The 25,406-nt window shown below is 39.6% G+C and overlaps 1 protein-coding gene across 2 annotated transcripts in view; it reads left to right on the forward strand.

Moving 5' to 3' along the window:
• The first annotated feature begins 443 nt into the window (after positions 1-443).
• Positions 444-25,406, forward strand: part of MEGF10 (multiple EGF like domains 10) — an 82,681-nt gene continuing 57,718 nt past the window's right edge. The window contains exons 1-4 of one of the 2 annotated variants that reach the window (XM_040089824.1): positions 444-512; positions 19,157-19,290; positions 21,970-22,071; positions 22,749-22,849. In XM_040089824.1, coding sequence (XP_039945758.1) covers positions 19,175-19,290; positions 21,970-22,071; positions 22,749-22,849 — 319 coding nt within the window. In that variant the 5' untranslated portion in view covers positions 444-512; positions 19,157-19,174. Of the gene's footprint in view, positions 513-19,156; positions 19,291-21,969; positions 22,072-22,748; positions 22,850-25,406 lie in introns of those variants that run through there. The other variant, XM_040089825.1, reaches the window with a different exon arrangement.

Genomic DNA, 25,406 nt, shown 5'->3' on the forward strand with positions numbered 1-25,406 from the left:
AGTAAGTATCTTAAATATACTAAAATATATTTAAGTGCAAAAGTGACGATGCCCTTCCTTTCTGTAGCCGCTCTGAAGAGGAGTACCTGACGGTTTTTTTTCTATAAATTTACGTCTCCTGACGGGGCTGAGTATCAGCCCCTCATTGCGGGAAAAGGCGATTTCACCGGCTGAGTAAGTACCTATCTTTCACTAGGCCGAATAAAATGACCTCTGATGTACCTATGTCGCTCGAATTTTGCCTGCAAGCGAGTGGAGGGCGGCGATTCCTGGACCGAGAGAACGCACCACCAGCTCGCTTCGGCGCCTCGAGCGGGCCCAGCGCTGGGAAAGCGGCTAAGTGGTTAAAAACGTCTGTGGGTCTGGCCGGGGGCGGTCCGGGGCAGGCGGAGGAGGGGCTGATCCCCGCCGGCCCCACCGCTCATACCGCCTCTTGCTGGAGTCCCGGCGGCGACGGCTCCTGGCGGCCGCTCGGGGTTGCCGGTCGGACGGGGAGGGCGCCCGTGGGACAGGTAGGCAGTGATAGCACCCGTCCCGTCCCGTCCCGTCCCGTCCCGCAGGTGCCGGGTGCGGCAGCCTTGGGGAGGAAGCGGGGGTGAGACGGCGTCGCTCCCGGGAGCGGGGTTTGCCTTAGGCAGAAGCATCCTCCGGGGGGCGGATGGGATTTGGGGCCGCCCGCGGTGCCTCCGCCTTGGCAAAGCATCCTGGCGTGTTTGTCCCCGCGTTCATGCGGGATGACCGGGATGGTGGGGCGGGATGCGGTAGCGCCCCTGCGGTCCCGAGCCCGGATGAATCGGTTCAGGTTCCCCTCAGAGCACCTTTTTTTTTTTTTTTTTTTTTTTTTTTTTTTTTTCCCCTTCCCTCTAAGTGCCTGTTTTTAAATTTTATCCCTCGTTTTCACGGAAGGCTTTTGGCAGTCCTGAGCGGAGACTGGAGCAAATGTACGCGCTGGAATAGAGGGATGCCTGTGTATAGATGTAAATTAGCGTGACCTGCACGTGAAAATGCACATCTGTTTAATACCTTGATTGCGTTCCAGCATATGTTCCTCAGCAGAAGCTGCCTAGAGAAATTCTCAGTTGTGTGGTATCCTGCACAGATTTTCTTTTGGCGACAGTAACAGTAGTGTAAACATTTCCTATTTTGTTTTTCAGCCAAGGAGTAGGTTCAATCTGGAAATGTAGGCACAAATCAATTAGGAAAAATACACAGCTGCTTTTCCTCGAATTAGCTGGGAATGGAGATCTTTTGGTAATCTTATTAATTACTTAAATGTTGCTGCCAGTCATTGAGTACTGAAATGTAGTCAAAGTGAACGTGCATTTCCTAGAATCCCGTACAGCTCTGTAGTTTTTCCAAAGTACCAACTTTTTACTGGAGAGTGAGTTTAAAACCCCACTTGGAATGTGTCATTGGTACAGAAGATGCTTCATAGCTTCTTTTATCAAGTTGGTAACTTTGCAGCAGTCTTTTAGAAAGCTGATTGACATAATGACCCTATATAGGAAAAATGTTTTTATCCAGCATCTTGAAGAGCAAAGAAAAAACCCCCCAAAAGACAAGTCTGGAGAGTAGTATTTGTTCCCCAGCAGATTAGCTGCAGACCTTTGCTGAAAACTCTTAGATTCTTTGATTGAGCAGCATGTGTGATGTGAGACTGAAACTGAAAGCTGACTTCAGTTGCCTTGTCAACATCGCTAAATGGTATTTGTGCCCAATAACACAATACTTGGAGGAAAGCATATGTAATTAGGTATGTGTGTTCTTCTTGAGGTGCATGGAGGCGGGGTGCAACTATCTGAGCTGGAGACAGAATTTAGGAAAATACTAGGCTGGGTGGCCAGATCATTCTATTGCTTGCTAGTTACTGGCCCTGCAAATGAAATAGTATTAGCATGTCTAGTTGGATTTCCCATCTCAAATCAGAAAGACCAGCTGGGCAGGTGTTCTCTAGATTTTTAATAAGCTGGACAAGCTGTAATTTAGCACCAAGTTTCTACTTGTTTGCCTATGTAACTCACACACCCGCACAGAATCAATATATGGCACCTTATGTAATAAACTTTATTTAATTTTTCTTACACAGCCAACTGTGTGGCCTTGTCATACAATCAAATTTAAATGTGTGTTGCTTCCACAGGGGGTGAATAAGTGCATCATATTAGTATTGACTGTTAATATGCTATGGAGATGCCATGGCTTTGTGCTTGGCTCCTTAGTGTGTGGTTCTAAGTCTGGAGTGTTACAAGTCTCGGACAGAAAAGAGCAGTTCGTAGGACTGCCTATGAAATTTGTGGTTTCACTCACTGATTATAGTCCATATCTGGCAAAAAATTTCTAAACTGAAGGCAGCTCAGTGACCTGTGTGAAGTCACCTGGCTGTGTCTACTTAATTCCCCTGGAAATAGAGTTACTCTTTTCTGGTGTATCAGGTAGTAAAAAGGTCTGGAGGTGGCACAGTTCTCTAGGGGCAGGGCTGTGCATGCCAGGTTTGAGTCCCCACAGACTGAAACTGTACTATACTTGCAGGGGCGGGGGGGGGGGGGGGGGGGAGGGGGGAGGGGAGATGCCTTAGCCCTTTGTATATAAATTTCACCATTTAGATGTCTACTTAAAACTTGTATAGGTAATACCATAATTTTAAGTGTGATTGGTGGATTGGGAGTGGGCGCCTGGAGGACCTGACCAGGTGTTACAGCGTTAAGTGAGCTGTTTTGAGGTGAGCAGAAGGGTTTAACCAAGTGAACAAGCCTTCGATGACTTGCATAACCATGTTTTCCACAATCAGCTGTTCAGCTATATGGGTACACACACCCCCCTGAGGAAGCAAGTGCAGTTAACAAAAGCAATTAACTAATCTATGCAGAGAATACAGGAACTGTGCATTAACATACTTAAGTCTGATTAACATCTAGCGGAGTTTGGAGTGGGCTTTTGACTGCAGCTGGTAAGGATCCCTTGAATTTATATTCAGATTACTTGGCAGGAGTTTTTAATGGTTTCTGCATATTGCTTTTCCATGTGTAGGCATTTTCACGTCTTTCTAGGGAAAGCAAGTGGCTTTTGGGGAAGGTAAAAACCAGATTCTTTGTGTATGTGCCACAGTTTTAGTCTAACCAAAGATATGTTGGTTTAAAAACCCCAAAGTTACGTAGATGGTACTGTAAGATGGATGTGATCCCCCCCTTTTTTTTTTTTTTTAGATTTATTTTAATGGAACACAGTGTAGATGAGTAGTGTCTCTTTAGGTATGGACAGGAATGCTGTAGTGAAATGACAGTCGAAATTCTTACATCCTTACTTCTGTTAAGTGATGTCTTCTTTGATGAACGATGCCAGTGGAATCCAAGTTCAGTATGTAGTTGTTATGTTACTGACTCACTGCCAGGAATTTGATCCTGATTTTTAATATTATCAGATTAGTTTGTCAGTAATTAGTACTGACTTCATATGCTCCAGTCAGCATAGCATAAATGTAGCTATAACTGCAGTATTATTTCATCTGTGAGAAGAATCTGTGTCTTGATATTCCAAACGTTGTTGGTTGTTTTTTCTTTTTTTTTTACTTGTGAAAAGGGTATGTATCATTTAAAGCCATATGTCACAAAACTAGGAGAAATATTCTAAGGAAGGATTTGCTTTACTGGAATAGCTTTATTGATTGTGTCAGCATTCATGTTAATTAACCCATTCAAACTGTCTGGTCTTTAGCTGATGTTTTGCATGTGTAAGGGTTTGTGGTTCATGCCTTTGGATGTACACATTAGGTTTCAATTAAAATGTGGACAGCCATCTCTTCCAGTTTCATCAGTGTTTTGTATCTGACTGTCAGAGAAATTAGCCAATAGTCAGCAGTGAGATACTAATTCTGAGGTCTTTTGATGTGCGAGACAATGAAAACATACAGCAAAACCCCATAATTTTAACTTTGATATTGGCTTGCTGTGTGACCTGAGGAAAGAAATTTAATCGTTTTTCTGTTGCTGTAAAAGAACACCCTTCTCAGCCTACCAGATCATTTTTGTTGAATACACAGAGGTGCGTGAGCAAAATTATTTTTTCGAAGAAATTTAAATACTTCATATTAATGTGTAATTTTAGAATTACAATCACCGGCATGAAGAGCTGCAGCTTGTGTCCACCACTACAGCCACAGGAGATGTATAACAGCTCAAGAACAATAGCAAAAAATTATTTTGCTGTTTGTAACCTAAACCCCAAGACAAAAGGCAAGAGGAAATAAGGAGAGGCAATGAAATAATGAAGACACATGTCAAGCTAAAGTCATGTTATTTTGCATCAAAAGTCAACAGAAATTTATACATTTAAATGACTTAAAATAGCTCTTTTTTTAGATGAGAGTCTCAAACAGGAGACAGCGAAGAACTAATTCTCTGTAATACCAGTATATTGCCAATGATGGCTGGAACCAAGGCCTGCCAAACAAAGGGTCAGCATCTTGTAAAGTACTGGAAATGCTGGGCATGGGAGGAGACCATGAAAGGCAAGGGGCATCTCAGAGAAGTCGTGACCTTAGGATGATGCAGAAGATGAATTTGTCAGGCTTGACAAGAGAAGATAGCAGGGGTTTGTGGTAGAATTGTCCAGGCAAGAGCTGGGGTGGCCCTGACCCATTGTGGTGGTGTTTCTCCGGGGCAGTGCTCATCTGGGAGGATCTGCTCAAAGCAGCAGTGGAGGGTGTAGAGAAGGAAAGGCTGGCTCAGAGTGCCTAATAAAGAAAAATGATCCGGAGGAGGGTAATGTGTGTTCAAGGCACCTGGCACAGTTATGAGCAGTACCAGGGTGGAACACCAAACCAGGGCTCATAATCAAATCATTTTGATGGACTGCAAAGGAAAGAAAAATGAACTGGGCAGAAGGTGGTATGTGAGTGGGTAGTTTATTCCATGCACAACCCCATTTCTTTTGGGAAGAAGCCACTGCTTCCCCAAGTTTTCTGCACATCACAGGCATTATGTCATGAATTCTTCCCTCACAGTGCCTGTTTTCTTCAGGGGTAGGTCCTGTAAGTCCTCTTCGGAGTGAGTAGCGCTGTATTTCAGGAGCAGCTGTACAAGACATACATTTCTAGTACACAATTATTCAAGAGACAGTATGGGCAGGAGGATGTTGTTCTTAACATGGTTTGGTCTCAGCCTTGCGAGAATACTTTTCATTAATGAAAGTGGAGACATCTGTACAGGGCTTAAATGAGTTCAGCATGTTTAAAGCAACTTTGAAAGTTTCTCTTATACAGAAGTCTTGTCTATTTTTCAGGATCTTGTTTGGCAGGGCAAGGGTTGGGTGTTCTTGGTGAATTTAAAGGATTTACAGAGCGAGTAGTAAAATAACATTGTCACCTGGCAACATTGTTACTTGTCTTTGTGGAAATGTTGTGATTTTATCTTGCAGACATTTTCTCAAGTATAGGAGAAAAATACTCAAGGTGGAGATAACTTTGACTTAGGATATTTTTTCCCATCCCCCACTGTTAGTTGGAGCACACTTCTCTGCTGTCATAGGGCTTAGGAAAGGTGATTTAAATAAATGATGGCTATATTATGTTACCTTCCCCTCTCTTCTTGTGGCCCATTGAGAAGCTTCATAATCGGTTGATTTGTATGAGATGTTTTGAATCCTGACTTTTAAAGTTTCAGCACTGCTGGGCTGATTAACTAGAGCAGCAAAAGAGTTTCGATCGCAGGGCTCTGCCAAAAGGAGCCCCCAAAGTGAGTGTTTTGTGTGAAAGCATGCCTTGCAGTTTGAGCCCAGAGTGACAATGATTGTAACACAATGCTCCTCATGTGACAGTGAGACAAAGAGGCCATTATGCACGGCTGACTGGCATCAGATCCTCCAAAAGCCAATAGTCAGACCAAGCTTGATCACCCTGAGAATGTGAACACACTAGAAGCACTTGCATGGTTTAAAAAAAAAAAAAAAAAAGTGTGTTTTTGTGTGTGCACACCAAAGTCTGGTTAAGTTTTAAGTACAAAATGACATAAATGATTTGTTTATGTTTTTTTGGAAGCTGCTGTCAGGAATCAGCAAAAACCATGAAACATAACATTGAGAGCAGACATAGTGGGAATAAGATGGAGTATGCCAACAAGCCAAGTGGATCTTCCACTTCGTTTGCTTCTTTGCTCCATTGCTTCCTTGTGTGTGTTTTTGAGCATGGGTAGCTGAGTTTTAGTTTCCTCTAAAATGTTTACAAAATTTTGGACCTATTGAGACTGATCTGTCAATACACACGTCATGATCATGGAACTTAAGCACAAATACTGGCTCTGTGTGTTTGTGGGAGGCATCTGTTAGGGAATTTATAAATGCTTTTGAAAGGATTCAAGGGCACTTGATACATGAAGAAATGTCCCTGACTTTGTGGGGTTGTGGCAGTCTTGGTCCCAAAGGCAGCAGGGCTGGAAATCTGCTGAGTAAATAGGATACTACAGCTGCAGTGGCAAGCTCTTCAATTAGAAATAGTTTTATCTTTGCAGCCTTCAAGGCTGGATTGACTTCTCCAGCACATGGGAGGTAGCACCTGAAGATGGCCACAGTTACTGGTGATCACAGCCTGCAAAGAATTTTGTCCTTATTCCATAACTACTGCTGTATGTCACTTTTCCGTTTAACTGTTTTCCTATGATAAGAGTAATTACACAATCTTCACACGCTGCCTGACACTCTTTCACCTCTGAAAATCAGAGGCTGCCTCTTTGGTATCCTTTTTTTGCTTATGAAAACTCCACTTAACTTTGTGGTCTCCTTCCCTCCCAACTTCCATCTGCTTAGATGGTGAAAGTATGAAAACAGAATGATGATTTAGGCCCCTTTTTCCAGAACTGTTTGTGGGATCCTCCGGTCTGGGGGAGCCCTCTTGGGATGGAGCACTGGACAGGATATTTATTAGCAGCACCACCAACTCCCTCATTTAACTCGTGGCTCTGCTCGCTCTGTAATGGAGCTTTCCTGCCTTTTTAATCCACACCACATGCGGGTGACCCGAGCAAACCCTGTGGCAAGACAGAAGGCCTGTTGTGTATTTGTAGAGCAGTTGCTCGGAAGCTGATGTACAGCTGTGGCCGAGCTTGTTTGGAAGCGAAGAGTAACTTGATCTTTTAATCTTTTTTTTTTTCTTCATCTTCCTTCCCCCCGCTCCCCAAACCAATAGTGCAGAAAGCAACTGTTTCTGAAGGGTACCTGCCAGTGAGATTGAAATGTGTATTTTAAATTGAGGGGTAGAGTTCATGAAGATTTTATCAGTCTGCAAAGAATGTAATTTCTGTTTGTTTGGGGTTTTTTTTAATAAATTATTTTTAGCTAGTTTCATTTATTTTAAAATGAAAGATGTAACTGTACAGAGGCTGAGGGTCCAGTTTTCTTTCTTGCATTGAGTAAATCAGGAGTGACTCAAGTGAGATCACTGAACTTCCACTGAACTGCGGTGAAGTTCACGATGCCAGACCATTGTTCGTACATTTTAGGGTCTGTGAAGACACACCTATCTGTGTCATCCAAATATACCAAAGCTGCCTCCACCAAAGCCAGAACAACTGGCCTCTTTTAATAGATAATAAAATTTTCTTTTAGACAAAAGTGAAATTGCCAGCACTGTGATGGACTCTCCTGAGAGTGCATACAGTGCTCTTTGTGCTTTAGGATTGGCTTGGATTAAAGGCACTACGCATTGCAGATTCTGCTGTGCAGGTACTCCACAGGCCTCCATCACTTTAAAAGAGAAGATGGTCCTGAAGAAAAAAAGTCACTACTTCCAGGGAACTTGTTTAAACTCTGAATCCACAAAAGACTGCATTTTTAATTATTGAATATGAAGATTGCATGACTAGTTGTTGAGAGAGTAAAATGAAAACATAGCAAGAGAGAAACTTCCTTATTTTAAGTATCCTCACTGCTTGTCAGTAGATTTTTTCGTCTCTGTAACCTGTTTCAGAGAGCTGTGAGACTTTATCTTATCTCTGGAACAATATTGTTCCTCTGAAGCTTTATTGCACTTTTTAAATATGCTCCATTCTTTTTTGTTGAGCACTAGTTCATGCCAATTTGCATTATGTATGAATAATGACAGCCAGGATATGCATTCATAGTAAGTGAACCTCAAAGGATGCAGTGATTTGGGATTCTGGTCTGTGCCAATAATATGCAGGAGAAGATTTTTTTGTGGTTTTGCAGATTGCCAACCTTTCTTGTGTGTATTTTAACTGTGGATCAACTTCAGAAAAGAGAGTTTTGTTTGGCTTGTTTGATGAAGCAGTGCTGGGATGCAGGGAGGAAATGCCCTTTCTCGTCTAGCAATGAGACAAGTTGTGAAGAAAGCCTGAGGTTGCTGCTGTGTCTTGGTCTGCACAAGTGGGTTTTGGAATTAAGTAGAAGTCCATTGCAATCGCTCAAAAAATGTCTAGTGCCACTGAATAGCATTTCTGGAGCCTGCCTTCTAGATACACACTTCAAACTTGATGATCTTCTCTTTTGGGAGTCTCTCAATAGACTTTTGAAAATTACCCCGCATGGCCTATCTCTTAGGCATCTGTGTGTATTTTTCTTCACTGCTGTTTCCAGCAAAACCACCAGTGGGGGGCGGGGGGGGGAGTGGGGAAGTATAAAAGCAGACTGACAAGAGGGCATTATTGGCCCCTTCAGAGGTGACCCAAATCTGTAAAAAAAATTCTATCAGTCATGACATCGGGTGTGGTGGTTCCTTTGTAAATGTTTAGGACCCAGCAGTCGGTGTTTCATTATTGCTACTCCCAGTTGGTACCATAAGCGTGATGTAATTGTCATCATGGCAGAATATCAAACTGGAGGCATGGGTCCTGAGGGTAGGTTGAAAACGGAGACTAGCAGACCTAAATTATGTTTTTAGCACTGCTGTTGACTTGTTTTGTGAAACAAGATGAAACACTTAGACAGACTGGAGCTGAATGCTTTCCACGTACAGTATGGTTATTAAGAGTAGCCTCAAGAACAGAAGGCCTTGCAGTGTTAGCAGAAGTGTTGTAGATCTTGTAGGGAGTTATGTGAACTAAAATACTGTATGAGATTGTTACCTAATGTGTATCTAAAATAAAAGTGCTTAAGTGAGTGCTATCTTTTGCTGTATTCACTAGGTTGAGTGAAAACAGATACTTGCAAAAGAAAAGAGATCTCAAAATAGAGAGTGTGTGGAAACTTTTCTGGATCCCCTTGAATCATGGAGCAGCCTTGAACTCCTGACGGCATAACAAAAACCTCTGAGGAGTGACAAAGAGCATCTGCCCTGGCTCATGTCACCCATTGGGGCAGACTCCTTCCAAAAAACAGTCACTTGCTCTCCTGGGGGGTGGTGGGGAGAATTATTGTCCCAATCTGCCTTCCAGAGAGAAGAAAGATTTTTACATGGGTTAGTTCAGTGGGCAGCTGACAGGTTGGGGTCAGGCCAAGTGCCTGTCATTTGCCCAGCTCATGGTGGACAGCTTCAGCTTCCAGCACAGAAATATCCTTCTGCCTTTCAGGAGGAGATGCAATGGGTATTGGTGCAGTTTTTGTTGCTATGCCACACATACTTTTACCTTTCTTTGCACTCTCTGGAGCAGCAGAGAAAATTGGTAAGGAAGGTCAGATAATCCCTTGCTGCTTACTGGATGAAGTGGATAAAAAGTAGTTTTCTGCAGTACTGCAGCTGGCCTGTCTGTCTTCATGCTTACAATAGCAACATACATTTCTCTGCTCTTGGTAGAAAGCCTGTGTGAAATTGAAAAAAAGAAGTTAGTTGAGGGAGAAAGTGTCATTTTGGTATTCAGGACAGTAGATGCTAAGAGTGGGTTCTAGAGCCAAAAGAAAATCAGCTGGTCATAAAACCACTTGTTGGCCAGCTCAGGATACCTGAGGTTTTCACCAGGTGTCATGATCTGTGGATTTTGAAGAAAGGCAGTTTCTGAGTTCAGGTTTCATCCCAAATTTCCATATAGATCAGAGGACAGTGTCCCTTCCATTTTTGTTCTTCCCAGGATCTCCCTCACAGTGATTATTCAGTCCCTCTGCAAACCCTGTGCTGTTTGTCACTGTCCCCTCAACCCTTTGCTCATCTGCTGGCAAATTAAGGCAGCAGATGCACCACTGAATGTGAAATTTCATGTGGTGCAATTTCCAAATTCTAGGTTGCTTATGTCTCTCTCATCCATTAATGAGAGATGACACATTCACACGTTCAGATAACTAATGCTCTTCTTTCTGAAAACAGGGACTGCTTTTAATTTACCTCTAAGAAAAAAAAAAAAAAAAAAAAAAAAAAAAAAAAAAAAAAAAAAAAAAAAAAAAAAGGCAGAATTTGCAATACTTAGTTTAATTTTTAATGAATGATTGAACCAAGACCAACATTCTTGTAGTTTTAACTGAGAGGCAGCAGAAGTTGTAACAGAGATGCTGCTAGTGCCAGTTGGGCTATAAGTTGTAAGTCTACTTTACAAAGTTTGCCGGGTTTCTGGCAGAGTCTCTGACACATACACTCCAGTCAATCAAAGTAAAGTGCCTTATAACAGATGTGGCAATTAAGCAGAAGAATTCTGTCTCTCTCATTTAATTTTTATTACAGAGAATAAGAGTACCTCATTAAACCCACCATCATAGAGATTCTTTTTTTAAAATTTGGCGTACAAATGTCTGCAAAAATTAGATCTCTGAATAGGGTGCCTTGTTACTAAAGGTGCTTTGTCAGACAGTGATATAAACAGACGATTTTGTATGACAAATACTTGCTTGCGCAACTGCTCTCCTTTTGCACAATGCAAAGAAGTACAGGCTGAAAGAAGTCAACATGTGTCCTGAAGGATAGTATTTTGGGGGATTTAGGGCCTTGTGTTCAAGTTGATAAAAACATGGTCTCGATTCTTCTGGGTTCAAATTACACTGCCCTCAACTGAAATCAGCAGCAGGCATTTAAAAAGGTTTCAGATAATCTGTAACCCAGGTAAATGAACATTTTAAAGTAAGAGAAAATTTTTTGATAAACAGTATTAATTGCAATCTAAAAATTTTTTTTCTGATTGTTGGAGCTTCGAAGGCATTTGCAAGCATTAGTTTCTTCTACTGATGTATTCAGCGCTCTTTTTAAAAAGGTCTCTGGTTCATCATTAGACAAAATTAAATTAAGAAATTAATGATTTGAGATGCCCTAAAATTTATGGTAAGAGAAAACTGATACTGATATAAATCAGAACAGGAAGCTTTGATCTGAAGCTACTCTGTTAGTATAAAAGGCATAAAACACAAAGCTGTTTACTTGGCCATTCTTAGAAAGAATCTGCTTTTTTACTGCCTGCTACAAGTGTTGGTGACAGTTTTATTTCTTTGAGGTTTTATTTATTCACTAAAGCATAGCATCTTGTCTTACAGCTTCAACTGGTGCTCTAGGAGTGTATTGAACCAGTTTGTGCCTGTGTACATTCACCGGCATGTTTATAAATCTTCAGTTGCAGAAAACTTGCAGACACCACTGGCACCTGGCAAAGTTGAATTTCTCCCCAGGAATTTTAATTTTTTCTCTGCTGGCAGATAGGGGGACTAAGTACTAGAATTCCACAATTGCAAACTTGGTTTTAAATTTGTATTAATGTTTATGGAGGATGCCATGTGTTTAAGACAGTTTACTGTGAAAACCATATTTTATGCATGTTGCTCAGTCTAAAGGGCTCTTGAGATTGTGTCGTAATCCCTGTGAAAGTTCTTCAAGAGTTAAATAAATATAAGATTTATCCCTTTAATTGTGTGCTTGTTAAAAAACTAGAATTAACTTTTGGGTTTGAATTACATTCTTCCGTTGTCCCCTTTGAGTGCAGTACTACATCCATTCCAACCTCTGCAAATAACAGAAATAAAAGATAGAAGTGAATGAATGAACTGTCAAAGGAAACACTTTTGCATTCCCCATTCTGCTAAAATGTTTTGAACTTTCCTGGTAGGATGGTGTTGGTGTGTGAGGCTTTGTGCAGTGAATCACAGATGCTTTGATTGCTGGAGGTGGAAAAACTGATCTGTAATGTATTGAAATGTTTCAGAAGCTGTTAGGGGGAAATGGCATCAGAATTAATTAATTTTGGTTTTTTAAGCAGATTGTTTGAAAAGTGAAGTTTGTAAGCTGTGATAAAGATTGCAGGAGTGTAATGCTTGGTGTAAATCATGGAAACAGGAGCTAGCTGGTAAGACATCTTTTTCTTTTCTGCTGGGCGTTACATGCAGAATGGCATTTCACTAAATTATTTACAAGGACAAAGGTACAGAAGCAGAGTTGCCAGCAAAATTTTTCACAAATTATAGCATCTTGTTAGCAGCTAGAAGTTATAAACAAATGCAGGAGTTTGTATGTTGGATTTTCATAATGTAGGGGTTCAGTGAAAGGCTGTGACAAGTTCAGGGAGCTGCAGACTGAAGAATTTTGCCAGTGATAGCAGAGGCTGTGTCTATGAAAGGGAAGAATCTAATGTATGATGAAAATGTATGTGGAAAAAGAGAACATGCATGTGATGGGCGAGGGAAGGAAACAGAGGCTGTCTTTGAAGAGTGCTGAAAAGCAGAATACTTTTAAAGGAAGGTGGGCAATTTGAAATTGATCCTAAATTGCATGGGAAGATAAAATAATTCTCTGAGTCTTTTGATTGTACTCTTATATATCCTGGCAATAAGTTGGAAGTGACACAATGTCTGGAGGGCTGGTAATAGGAAAAGAGGGGTCAGAGAAACTTTGTTCAAGAGAGGGTAAAACCATGAATGATAATTTCCACAGCAGTGGAACAAGGGCATCGGTGTGTTTAGGCAACCACAGGATTGTCCCAGACAATTGTCAGCAACCACAAAGTTTTCACAGTTACCTCCACAAGTGCAATGTCCTTTTTTTATGATTCCCATTGGGGGAGGGGGAAAAAAAAAAAAAAATCAGAATGTGATATCTGATTAATATGGTATATGGCTGAGGGACTATGACAAAAGTTTGATACAAATATCTTTATCACATAACTCTATGATAAAGTTTTCATACATGCTAGTAATATCTAATTTCATAAATAATTCTTCTTAAACACATGCATTCAGTCATTTTTACTTAATCTTATAGACTTCACCTGTACTATTAAAATAGACCTGGGATTAATATAAAGAGATGTTTCAGTAAGGAATTCATTATTTGAAAAAATATTTTTAAATATATTCATTTAAAAAAAGAAAGGGAGAGGATGGGGAAAAAGCAGAGGGGGTTATGATTTTTGTCTCAAGCCTATACTTTATAGACTCTATTAAATTATAGTTTATTTGCCTTTCCTGCTGAGAACTGTTAACTCCCAACATCCACCCTGGGAAAGATGCCTAGGGCTGAGAGGTCCCATATGTGTATGGCCCTGACATAGTTTTTTATGTTTCACCTGAAATGTCTTGTGTAAAAGAGGCATATCTGGATTTATATTCAAGGTGCTATTTCATCTTCTCTAAGTGTGTTTTTCAGAGACTTTGGTTTGAATTCTACACAGCTTTAACTGTTTTTATTTGGTAAATTTAAATTTGGAGAGGGGGGGGAGGGAAGGGCAGCATATTTAGCCAAAAGATTTTTGTTAACAGCTCATCCTGCTGGCTCCCTGTGAAAATAATCTTTATAGACATATGATACCATGGGCTATAGGTAATCTTAATAGTTCAACACCTATTCTTGCTATCTGCTGGGAAAAAAAAGGAAATACTTTCAAGTGAAAGGACCCTAATTTAGCAGACAATGACAGCTACAGTGAAGTGACTCTATGTTTGTGATGTTTGGCAGCCTTTCTCTGAGAAATAATAATGACTCCGTCTGCAAAGTATCTGGCATGCTGGCATTTGCCTTTACCATGCCTTCTTGCCTTGTGCAGACTCTTTTCCTGCCCTTTTAATGCTAATTTGAGGGAGAAGATGACTGATAAGTGGATATTCTGGAGCTTACCAGCTTCAGAAACTCTCACTGTGGCAATACGTGAAGTCAGCAGGCCAAAGAGAATCTTGCTTTTCAAGAGGACAGTTCCTAGAGGAAACTCTCATGTGATCTTTTGCAGTTAAGAACAGGTCTTGTAAAAGGGTGTTCTGCAGGGAAGGACAGAGTCCTTGAGGACCTTGTTGCAATACTCCCATGCTTTTGGGTCTGTGCTGCAGCATGATCCATGCTATCCAACCACCCATTCCGTCTAGAGCCATGTGGCATTACTAGTGCAAACACACATATTTGCTGGGTGGTAAAATTTCTGTTTCCTCCCATGTTTGCAGTTACCTTATTTCATTCTGTGCTTGTAATTAAAATCCAAGAAGTTGTTTGATGCTTACAAAACAATGTGCAATGTGACAGCTCCAAAACTCTCCAGGTTTTCACCAGAAAATGTTTCAGTAGAAAAAAAAAAATCAAAAACTACAGTGAAACTCCAAAATTTACTTCAGTTTACAGTTTTAATATAGTTTGAAGGTTGCTCTCTGTTATTTAAGATCAAGTCATGCAGTATTGCATTTATATTTAGTAGGAATGGAAGAGAGATGCACTCTGTGAAATTACAGCATTACTTAAAGGACTGTGATGCTGTAGCTTTCAAACTGGTAGTCCCGTCACTTAGGGGCAAATAAAGCCTGGTCTTCTGCAGACTTGTGCATTATCACTGGATTCTCTGGAACTCCACAGTTCAAGTCTTCTTCCCCTCTCTTGCTTCTTCCAGTTTAAGTGACCAATAAATTAACGAGTTATTGGGCAGAGGCCAGAACACACAGACAAACAATGTGATTACATTAACCTCAGTTTCTTAGAAGCCTCTGATAATTAAAGAGAGACTGAAAAATAAAAATGATCTGATCTAATCTAATAACCAAAGAAAAATGGTGACTGATTACTGATTTATTTTTCTTAGCAACGTAACTTGAAAAAAGTAGCAGCATATATTGTATGTCTCCACCAAGGAGACTTGTTCCAGCACACTCAGCCTCTGATTTGGTTATTCTTCAGACACGATTCTAAATGAGTCGTTTTTCCCACATCTCATGTTTAGCCTATTTGCAACACCTTTGGACTCTCCAAATGTGTCAGTCTGTTTCACAGTGAGGTTTGAAAGTAAAGCACAAGTGAAAAGGGTCAGATCTGATTAGGCTGCATCAAGAAGGGCTCTTACAATTTCTGCTCATGCAGGGTGTGAAAGTTTAGAGCACTTCAGTTTAGGGCACTATTGGGTTATCCTTTAGCAGACTCTTATGCTGGCTGTGCAGATCCCACACATTTTCTGTCAGGCAGAGTCTCAGCCCTGCCAGCTTGGTTTGTCCTGATCTTCCCATGACAGTGACAATCAGTTCTGCCTTTGGAGTTTTGAGGAATTGGGAAAAGACCAGTCAGTTTCCATTTGCTGTAACTGTACATCTTCAGCCAGTCTAGGATCTGTGCTAATTCAGGTTATTTCGTATTTGCTTTATGAGTGAGATTTCAAGTGGCAAAGTGTCAAACTGATTTACTGATTTCCAAAGGGAAAAAGCCTTCTGCTCTTTATCCATTAATTCTCTAATGTAATCAATAAAAGCAATCAGTTGTGGGTTTTCTTCTTTTCATTGAAGCTAACACAGGACTAATCATCATTGACAAGATTAGGTCAGATTCAAATTTTGCTCTGCCTTAGCATCAGCTGAGTTTCTATAAGCAAGTTGTGTCCCTGGTAGAGGGGCTGAGCCTCAGGAGTGAAGAGTGTTACGGAAAAGGCTCTGTAGGAAGTGAAACACCGAATGATTCTTCACCAAAAACTGTTCAGGAGAACTCTTATCTCACGTGGGACTGTAATGTCCAGTTGCAGTCACAAAGTCTATGTGGGGTGCTCTGGAGAGTGTAAAAGCAAGGACACCTGCAAGGAGCTCTACAGAGATGATTGTGTTGTTTACAATTCAGTCTGAAATCTGAAGAAAACTATGATGAAGATAGAGATTTTTTTTTTTTCAAGTAGCACTTGCTGTACATGCAGGTTGATGCCATGTCAGTATGCAGTTAAGAGTAGCCCATGGGTTTGCAGCTCAGAAAACATTTAATCTCCTTGTGCCCTATCACTGCAGAGTGCTGTAAAACCTTTGAGCTGCCATGACAGAGTACCAAAGGCTCTTATTCCTCTGGAGTTTGTCTTCTAACTAAATGGCCCATTCCTGCTGCATTTTTCATGTTTCAATGGTAAAAATGCTTTTGCAACAGTACTGGGAAAGCTGCATCAGCTTTTTTCTTGGTCTTAGGTCCATTATGTCATGTCAGCAACTGTGTCATTCTCTGTTGCTCATGCAGTTCTAATCCTGGTTAGTTCTCTGGCAGCACTTGATTTTGCTGAAGAAAAAATATTAATTTGCAGTCTTGAGCAACCTTCACTTCTTTTACAGTCCATCATACATTCCTCTGCCCCCTTGCCCCAGTTCCACCTGTATTTATTTACCTTTTATTACAATAAATCCAAGGGAGAGCTGTGTGCCTTCAGTTTTGCCTGTGGTTCTGCTCTGGGTGGGTGGAGAGATTAATTTGTAAGCATGCCACAACTTTCACCTCATAGAGAAGCAGCTTTTTTTTGCCTTTTTTGTAGTTATCTGTTCTTTCTCTGGTTTTGATGCTGAACTCCATGGGGAAAAAGAGATACAAACCAAATAAAAACTGTCAACACATTTGGTAGGGGCAGAGAAAGTGCCTAAAAATCTCAGCTATTGGGTATTAATTGTTCAGCTGTCTGTGTTTATGTAATGCACATACAGGATTTTTCATCAGCTTACGAGTGAGAAATGCAATTCATGTTTGCAATTCAAATGCTCAAATTTAAATGTATTTTAGGGGAGTATCTGTAATTTATGGGAGTATATCTTTTACACCTGTTACCATTACCATTAAAAACTGGTTACCCATTATCATTTTAAAATGAGCTTGTTAGTAATTATAATAAACCTTGGAGTGATCAGGTTAATTTTTAACCTGACTGTTATTGATTATCTGATTTTTATATAATATATATATAACAGGTTAACTTTCCTTAATTAGTTTACAGAGATTTAGGGATGTACTCTACAGTTGTTTTTTGTAGCTGCACTGCTTTCCTGTTAAAATTTTTAAATCATGGGCCTGGATTAAAGTTTGGGGAAACAGAGAAGTCTGACCTGAATAGACACTGGACCTCCCTTAAAGTTCCTGCCTGAAACAGGAATCAAGATACAGCTTTGTGAACAAGAGAATTTGCCTCAAATGCTGTAGAAAAGGCTGACAGGCAATAAGATTTTAGTGTTCTGTTGTGGACAGAAGTCCTGGTGGTGAAACACCAGCTTAAATTTGTTGGGTTTTTTTCTGTCTCATGTAGGTACTGATTTGCACAGGGAAGGCATTTCTCAAAACGAACATTGTCAGTACTTAAACTACAGGTTCCATGTACATGTAGGTAATGAAAGTACTATTGTGTTATTGGATGAGATAATTTGAGAAATATATGGTATGAAAAGTTAACCTCTGAACAGTTTTTCTTGGTGCAAACCATAGGCAGCAAGAGTTAAATGAGTCATCTACATATTTTATTGCTAATATCAACACTTTAGCAATGCTAATCAGCTGCACTGATTTTTTGTTTTGATTTTCCTTAATAATTAAGCAAAAGATCTGAATGCAATCAAGTTATACTCTAGGGGGTTCATGCAAATTTTTTTTTTTTTTTTTATTTTAAATTTTGTTAAATGCATCCTGCAAAAGGAAAGTTGCTGAAGTTGAGAATAAAAGCGGGGGGAGGGGGGGGTGGGGGTGGGGGAAGAAATACCATTTACAGTCTGCTTAATCAGAGTGAATAGTTTCAATGAAATCACCACTTTACATTATTAGCTGAAAATACAGCTGCTCTTTAAATAACTGCACATTGACTACTTTGCTGTGTGCAGAGAAATAGTTACAGACCATGAAATATCTTTTAGTGGCCTGATTTTTCAAGAACAATTTAGCAAAATCCTCAGATACCTTAAATATAATAGTTTCCTGCTGTGAGCTTTTTTATGTTGACTTCTGAAGTAAGGGTTAAGTAAGACTGTTTTGATTCTTTTTTTTCCCATGGCTCTGTGGTATTTTTTCTCATAAAATGCAGTGGTGGGTCATTTGCTTTAGTTTGTTCCATAATATTTAAAGTAAGAAATTGCTATTTCTGGCTTAATTTACTTTGTTAAAAATATTTGTATTAAATCAAACATATTAATTAGAAATTATTTTCTCATTATACTACAGATTAGACTCAAGGATCACATTTGTTTGTTATCTCTGTAGCCACATAATGTTAGAATTAGTGTGTGAGGAAATAAGGTCAAATGTTCACTGAAACAGAAATGTAACTTAAGTAATTACAAATAAATTACATGTTAATAGCATTCATTATGGCATTTGTGGATTAATGACCAATTGGATTAGGAGTGTTTCAGCATGCAAATTAAAATAATTTGCTTAGTAGAAGTGTTAGGATCACCTTTTTAGATTTTCATGTTACTACAACAGCTTTTTTTAATGAATGTTTATTCTGTTTGGAAATGTACAGCTGGCTGAGGATGGGGAATTAAATTTGGGGGATTCAAGTTTAAAGAGCAGTGACAGTGTGAGGTTGTGTTGGTCATGGAGAGCACGTGGAGAGGCACAAACCCTTCCTGTAAATGAGGGATGTGCAGGGTTCCTGGTGCTGTGTCACAGCTGAGCCTCTCCACTCTTGCGGTCTTGAGCAAGTGCCAGCCTTCATTCCAAACCTCAGCTCTTCCTCTCAGAGTGGGCAGAGTCTGGCTGAGCACACCCAGCCTGGGTGGCTGCAGCTGGAGGGGACAGTGGGACCTCTGAGATGCAGTTTGTCTGCAAGCTGACCTCATGTGAAACTGCTCCATTTGGCTTCTTTTTCCAAAATGGGCTTGGTATTGCTGCTGCTGGGCAAGCAGGGTGTGTTCCTTGAAGTATCCCTTGCTTTAGATTGATTGGAGATGGGTCAACATCAGTAGCTGCTTTATGTTCTGCATGGTGTTACTAATGTTTGGTTGGTGGTGGTGTTGGTTTTTTGGTGTGTGGTTTTTGTTTTTTTTTTTTTTTTTTTTTTTTTTGTTTTGTTTTGTTTTTGTTTTTGTTTTTTTTTTAATTAATTTTATTTTATTTTTCCCTCAGTGTCATCCCCTTGGAAAGATGGTTCTTCATTTCAACTTCCTTTTTGGCTTCCCTGTTATACTCCTGTACCACTGGATGGGTTCAACTGTGTCTTTGAATCTGGAAGATCCCAATGTTTGTAGCCACTGGGAAAGGTAATAGTTTCCTTTGGAAAAATAGGTGACATAAATTCTGATGTAATAATTTTGCTTTGCTTTACTTGGCATGCTTCAAATTATTGAAGGCTTTAGCTGAGTTTAAAAATGGGGGGGGAAATTTCGCTTTACTACATGGGCAGGTGATTTCATGGATAAGTAAAAGAGTTATTTAACAGTGGGCTGACATGCATCTTTGCTTTAGGGGTTAGGATGCCAAAAACGACTGCAGTGGTACTAGCAGTGTTACACAACCATCTGGGTACAGGAATTGAATAAAAATAGCTCTTTCCAATTTAGGTGAAAAGAAGTTTTACTTATGCAAAATATAATTAACCATATTGGAATTTGGCCAAATTTGATTATGCTGACTCTCTCCTATTCAGCACTCACGGGATCTGAATTAAGATTTGTTGTCTAATTAGTTTGATGAGGTTCAAAAATTTATAACATGCAAAATGAAATTCATCATTAATGTACTTGGTCTGTTTGTTCATCCAATTTCACATGAATTGCAAAATGCCACAATGGGTTGGAGAAATTGTGCCTCAAGCATCTGCTGAACTTCTTTTCTTGTGTAAAGGTTATAAAAGTGAAAACAAGGCTTCTTGTCTCATTATAACTGGTGTGCCTGTAATTGATCAGCTGGTCCATGAGAAAATCTTAATTTTCACAGTTCACTTGAGGGCGTCAGTTTTTCCTGCACTTAGTGTAAACTGTGTTTTATGCTTAATCATGGGGAGTGCTGCTAAGCCACTGCACATTTGTGATTGTTATGGCTGAATCTTTACAAAGAAAATTGAAACTTTTATTTACTTTTTTATAAAGTCTCTTTATTTAAAAAAAAATCAAACCCAACACTTAAAGACTTTGCTTGGGAATTTACCTGAGCTTCATGTGCAGCATTTGGCACCTCTGCCTCAGTTGCAGTGTACAGTTCATCCAACAATTTGTATATGAGGTAGTCACCATATTAAATACCTGTTCATAGTAGTCAGGCATTTGTCTACAATGTTACTGGATACTGTCCTATATTTTGTGTGCTTTGTTTACAGTTTTTGGGGGAAGCTAGAACATAGTGAAAGCAAAATGGGAAAGAAACCTGGAATACTATTACACTGCATAATATAATTTAAAACAAGCTAATAAAAGTGTGCAGAAGGAAAAATACGCCCAAAAATGCACCTAGCAAGCATGCCCACTTCGTACCATTAACTTTTTTTCCTTTTTGGGCTGTGTCTCAGAAATGGCGTAGACCTCCAAATAAACTTAGTGAAACATTCACACTGCTGCCCAAAGCAGGTGACAAAGGGACAGGAGTATGATAGGGCAAAGCCCTAGACAGAAGCTCTTGACTGCCACTGGCACTGTTGTATATTTAAATAAAAAATAAACCTCAGTCAGTACTAAAATGGTCTTTACAAATGAGCTGCAAAAAAGGGTAGAGTGTGCCCTGCTTCAAGGTAAGAGTGCAGAGCCTCAGGCAAGCGCCGTCATCACACCGATATTTTGTTGGGCTGGGGCAGCTGCGTGGATTAGGGCTGCTTGCCTTCATGCAGGAAAACAGGGAGTAAGTAGGGTGTGTGCATTTAGGGGTGAATGACTCTGGATGTGCTTATCCTTGGCATAGATGGTGACGGCAGGATGAGGAGACTGTGGCTATCGCTCTGCAGTAGGTGCTCAGGAGTCAGAGAGGGTGTGAGTGGAAGTGAGGGAGAGCTGGGCAGGCTATTTAGTCTTTTGGCTGGTCCTGGGAATCAGTCGGGCTGCAGGAGCTTGCCACACATTCCTGTACTTTCAATCTCCCTTGTGCAATCCAGGACTGTCTGCCAGCACAAACAGCATCTCAAAGAATTTTCTAGGATGATTCAATATTTTCCCCTTTTGTGACAGAGCTCTGCTCCTCTTGCCCTACTGACAGCTTTGGAGGCTCTCAGCACAGATTTGTTTTCAGGACACTGTATAATTGTGTAATTTGGCAAAAAATAATAGAATTTCATATAGTAATTTTGGGGGGTGGAGTGTGGTGTGGGTGGTTCTCTGTTAAAAATTATGCAGTAAGCAAAAGAAAGTATGGTCTTTATTTTTCATTAATTTCTGATTGCTGAATAGACTGTGTGATGGTATGCCTGTAATGTAATTTTTCAGTAATTACTACGCAGGTGTATTTCTGTGTTAACAATCATGTAGCATCTATGTGCACTGGATGTCTTTCTATAGGCCCAGATACAGTTTTTTACAAGAAATTTCTCAGAAAGTCCTATTTTTCTATTTTGAGTGATAACAGAAGAAACCTCATTTTCTGTCTCCTTAACTAGTTGTCCAGTTATCCAGTTGCATTAATAAAAGTTTCCACAGGAGAGTACCTAATACACACTACTTCCCTTTGCTGCCTATTTGAGATACAGGTGTTCCGATTTAAAAAAAAAAATTAGGTTAACATTACTTTTCTTTAAATGTTGAGTAGTGAAATTTCATCAAATGTGTTACACAGTTGAAACAGGATGACTCTGCATGCTTATTTTTCTTTGCAGGCTTTCTGTCTCATTTTTTTGACATGAGTATTTAGTTATATTTATTCCATTCTGTAACAGGATTCTGTAAAAGACCTAATTAAATGAGACTGTGCTAAAAGGACTTGCTTGATGATCTTCCTTTATTCTCTCTGTCTCTCCCCAGTTACTCAGTTACAGTGCAAGAGTCATATCCACATCCTTTTGATCAGATTTACTACACCAGTTGTACTGACATCCTAAACTGGTTTAAGTGCACACGGCACAGGTGATGTATAAATCCCAATATTGTCAATTTGCTGATATTGTTAAGAATCTTGATTCAAAATCAAGCATGATATATAGGATTTTTTAGCTGTAATGTCCAGCCTAACTGCTGTGATCTGTGTCAACTGGAAAATGCCTGACCAAGCGAAGTCACATACATTTTATTAGCAGGTTGGGGTGTAACTCCATGGAGTGCTAACAGAAAACAAACAGCTTGGGAAAAAACTAAATTCTCCTGACCTTGCAGGGTGTATTTGTTCAGAAATATCATGGGGACCCCTTATTGCTTGCAGTGTTGTGTTCTGAAGGAAGTAAGCGTGTGGTTCTTAACATTCATTAAAGGAAACTTCCTGTGCAAGCAGAAAGCAAGCAAGGGTTGAATGATTAAGAACTGGTGACATCTGTAAAGAGCATTTTCCTCAGAGGAATATGCCCATAAGTATGAACCATCACAAGAGAAAAATTCCCAATTCTTTTCCTGCTTTCTGACCACCCATGAGCCTAAGGCAAGTCAGGGAGCCCCTTGAACTCTTGAATTTGGCAACAGATAAATCAAGACCACTTGGAGCATTTTTTCCAGGTTTTTTATGACATCTGAATGTTTTTAAAATGTGTCAGAATATATCCTGTCTTGTTTTTGAAACAAGGTATGTGACAAACACTCATTCCTTTCTTTAGGATCAGTTACCGTACTGCTTATAGACACGGTGAGAAAACGATGTACAGGCGCAAATCCCAGTGCTGCCCTGGATTCTATGAAAGCAGGGAAATGTGTATCCGTAAGTTCAGCTTTTTTTTTTTTTCTTTTTTCTTGACTTTGAAATTCTGCACATCCATCACTGTGCTGGTGTGACTCCCCTCTGGTGGGTGACTTGCAAAGGCTGAGTTGCAGGAACTCAGTTACTCATCAGTGATGCATGTGCAGCTCTCATTGAAGCCAGTTGGAGTTGTGCAGATGCAAATGACTGGATGATTGGATTTCAGGTGTCCAAGTAGCCAGCCAGCTAAGTAATGATTATGTGGAAAATGCATACTGCAAGCATCAGTGTATTTTCCAACACAGTAAATAAACACAATGTTTAAAACCATGAGGAAGATGGAAGTCTTTCCTCCTTGGAACAGACCCCGATAGACTCATGCTGAACCTCTCTTGGAGTTACAGAGGTCTGTAACAACTGTTTGGAGGTCTCAGCATCTTTTTTGGGTGGCACAGAGTCCTGTCTCCTCATCTAACCCGAATTTGGGAAAATTTGTGTCCGGGGAGTCTGGCTCAGTTCTTTCTCTCGCTTGTGTGACCTTGTACAGACCGGAGGAGGTCTTAAAGTGGTACTTGTTAAGAACATGTTTTACATCCTGAAATTTGAAAAAAAAAAACCAAACTTTGATTCGAGACATTTTCTGCATGTGCAAAAGGAAGGTCAAAATATTTTAAAAAAAATTAATATATCTGATATCAGATTGGCAATGATTTTAGCCTTTTTGTTTGTAGTAGATGTATATTAGACTTACAAGAAACAAATTCTGGCTACATTTGGTTATTATACAGCATTTATGAATAATGGTATTTGTAGAATACCTTTTGAAGTGTTACATTTTGGCTCATCAAGTGATGACAGGTGTGATGGTGATTCTCTGATGTGACTACAGCTTTTACATACTATATCATATGTGGTAAATTCATTGTGTTAACACAGTGATATTCAGAACTTGAAAAATTCTAATACCATTGGACATACTATTTTTTCCTGTTATTACATAAAAATATTCTTGATAATGATACTCAGGACATACATGCTCTGAATTCTGAAGTGATTGTGGAATGCCTCAGACTTTAAAGTATGTGAAAATACAGATCCTTCAGTGTAGCTGAATTTGCATTTATTTGACTTTGGAAGAAAGAGAGAGACCTTCTGTCTTCATGATCTTCAGCTGGAGCATTTCCATTATTGCAGTTTTATTTTCTGTGCAGTGTGGATTATTTTGTTTACCTAAAGCCTCCAAAAGGCTAAAATCTTTGTGGTGCTGTTGATACTTAGTTGGTCGTTTGTTCCTTTATTTGACTTCTCAATTTAGAAAGGTAAACTAGAAAAGTCTGCTGCTAGATGATTTTGGTATGACTCAACATTGTGTGAATTGAAATTTCATTGCGTCTTCTCAAAAATAATAGGAATCTGTGGGTTTTTTTGTTCCATTTCGTTTTGTCTTCAGGGGGTTGACAAGAAGTTGTATTTTAAATCCAACATTATATGTTGGATCCAACAGTACTTAGATCCAACAGTACTTAGACTGTTTTATAAAAGTGCAGATACTTTGTTAGTAAGTACTAGCTAACTTTCACTATGAGAGTGCTTTGTGCTGTCCTCATGAAACTCCTGTTTATAGGGGATGTAAACAATGTACGAATTTCTCATTTCTGTCTTCACTATTGCCAGTACCTCTGTAGAAGACTAGGTTTACTGGACCTCAGGTTGTTACTTTTGCTCTCGAAAGTTTTGGTGCATTTGTCAATGTTTATACTTGATGCACTTTCTGAGATGATCTAAATGCAGTTTATACGCAGATACAGAGGCAGAACAATAATTCTGTGAAGTTCTATAAAGGAGCTTACTCCTTACTGGCCTTAGCAACTCCACCCCAGCTGAGTGATTGATTAAATTTCTTACTTATTCCAAAGGATTCCCTGCCACTTGTCTGCTACTATCTGTGGCAATCCTTAGGAGATTTAGCATATGGATGCTAGATTTAGCTACAGACTAGGAACTTTTTCAATAAGTGAATTTTTTTAATGTTTTAAGACATTTTCTAGTGGCTTTCTTATAGATGGACACACAAGCAAAGGTTGATTGTTCCTGGAATCTTGAACATTTACCTGACTTACAGGTAGTAACACTGTAGTACATTTCTAAGGACATTAATGGAGAACTATGCCTGTTGAATTTCCTCAAAACATGAAATAGAAAATGAACCATCTGTCTTAAGGTGTAACTGTATCATTCACTCTACTATCAAATAGCCATCAAGCACAGGAAAAAAGAATCAGACAAGGGGTGTATTCTAGCATACAGTATAGAAGTGTAGGATTTACTTGAAAAAACATGTTTAAAGCATAGCTTAATAAATAATTTATTTTTTGCCCGTGACAAATGCTTGTTTCAATTAATTGGGAGGAAACTGCAGTTAAACTTTTCAGTCATTTACTTTATGTGCATAATTACAGTCAAAATGTTTCAATTTTATGTTAACTGGTTTATGGCTGGCATTTTGAAGTGAAAAAGCAACAGATCCTAAAATGCATGCATAAACTTACATCAGAGATAAAAATACATTTTTTCAAGT

The sequence above is a fragment of the Hirundo rustica genome, chromosome Z (assembly GCF_015227805.2).
Source record: "Hirundo rustica isolate bHirRus1 chromosome Z, bHirRus1.pri.v3, whole genome shotgun sequence".
Classification (NCBI taxonomy): Eukaryota; Metazoa; Chordata; class Aves; order Passeriformes; family Hirundinidae; genus Hirundo; species Hirundo rustica.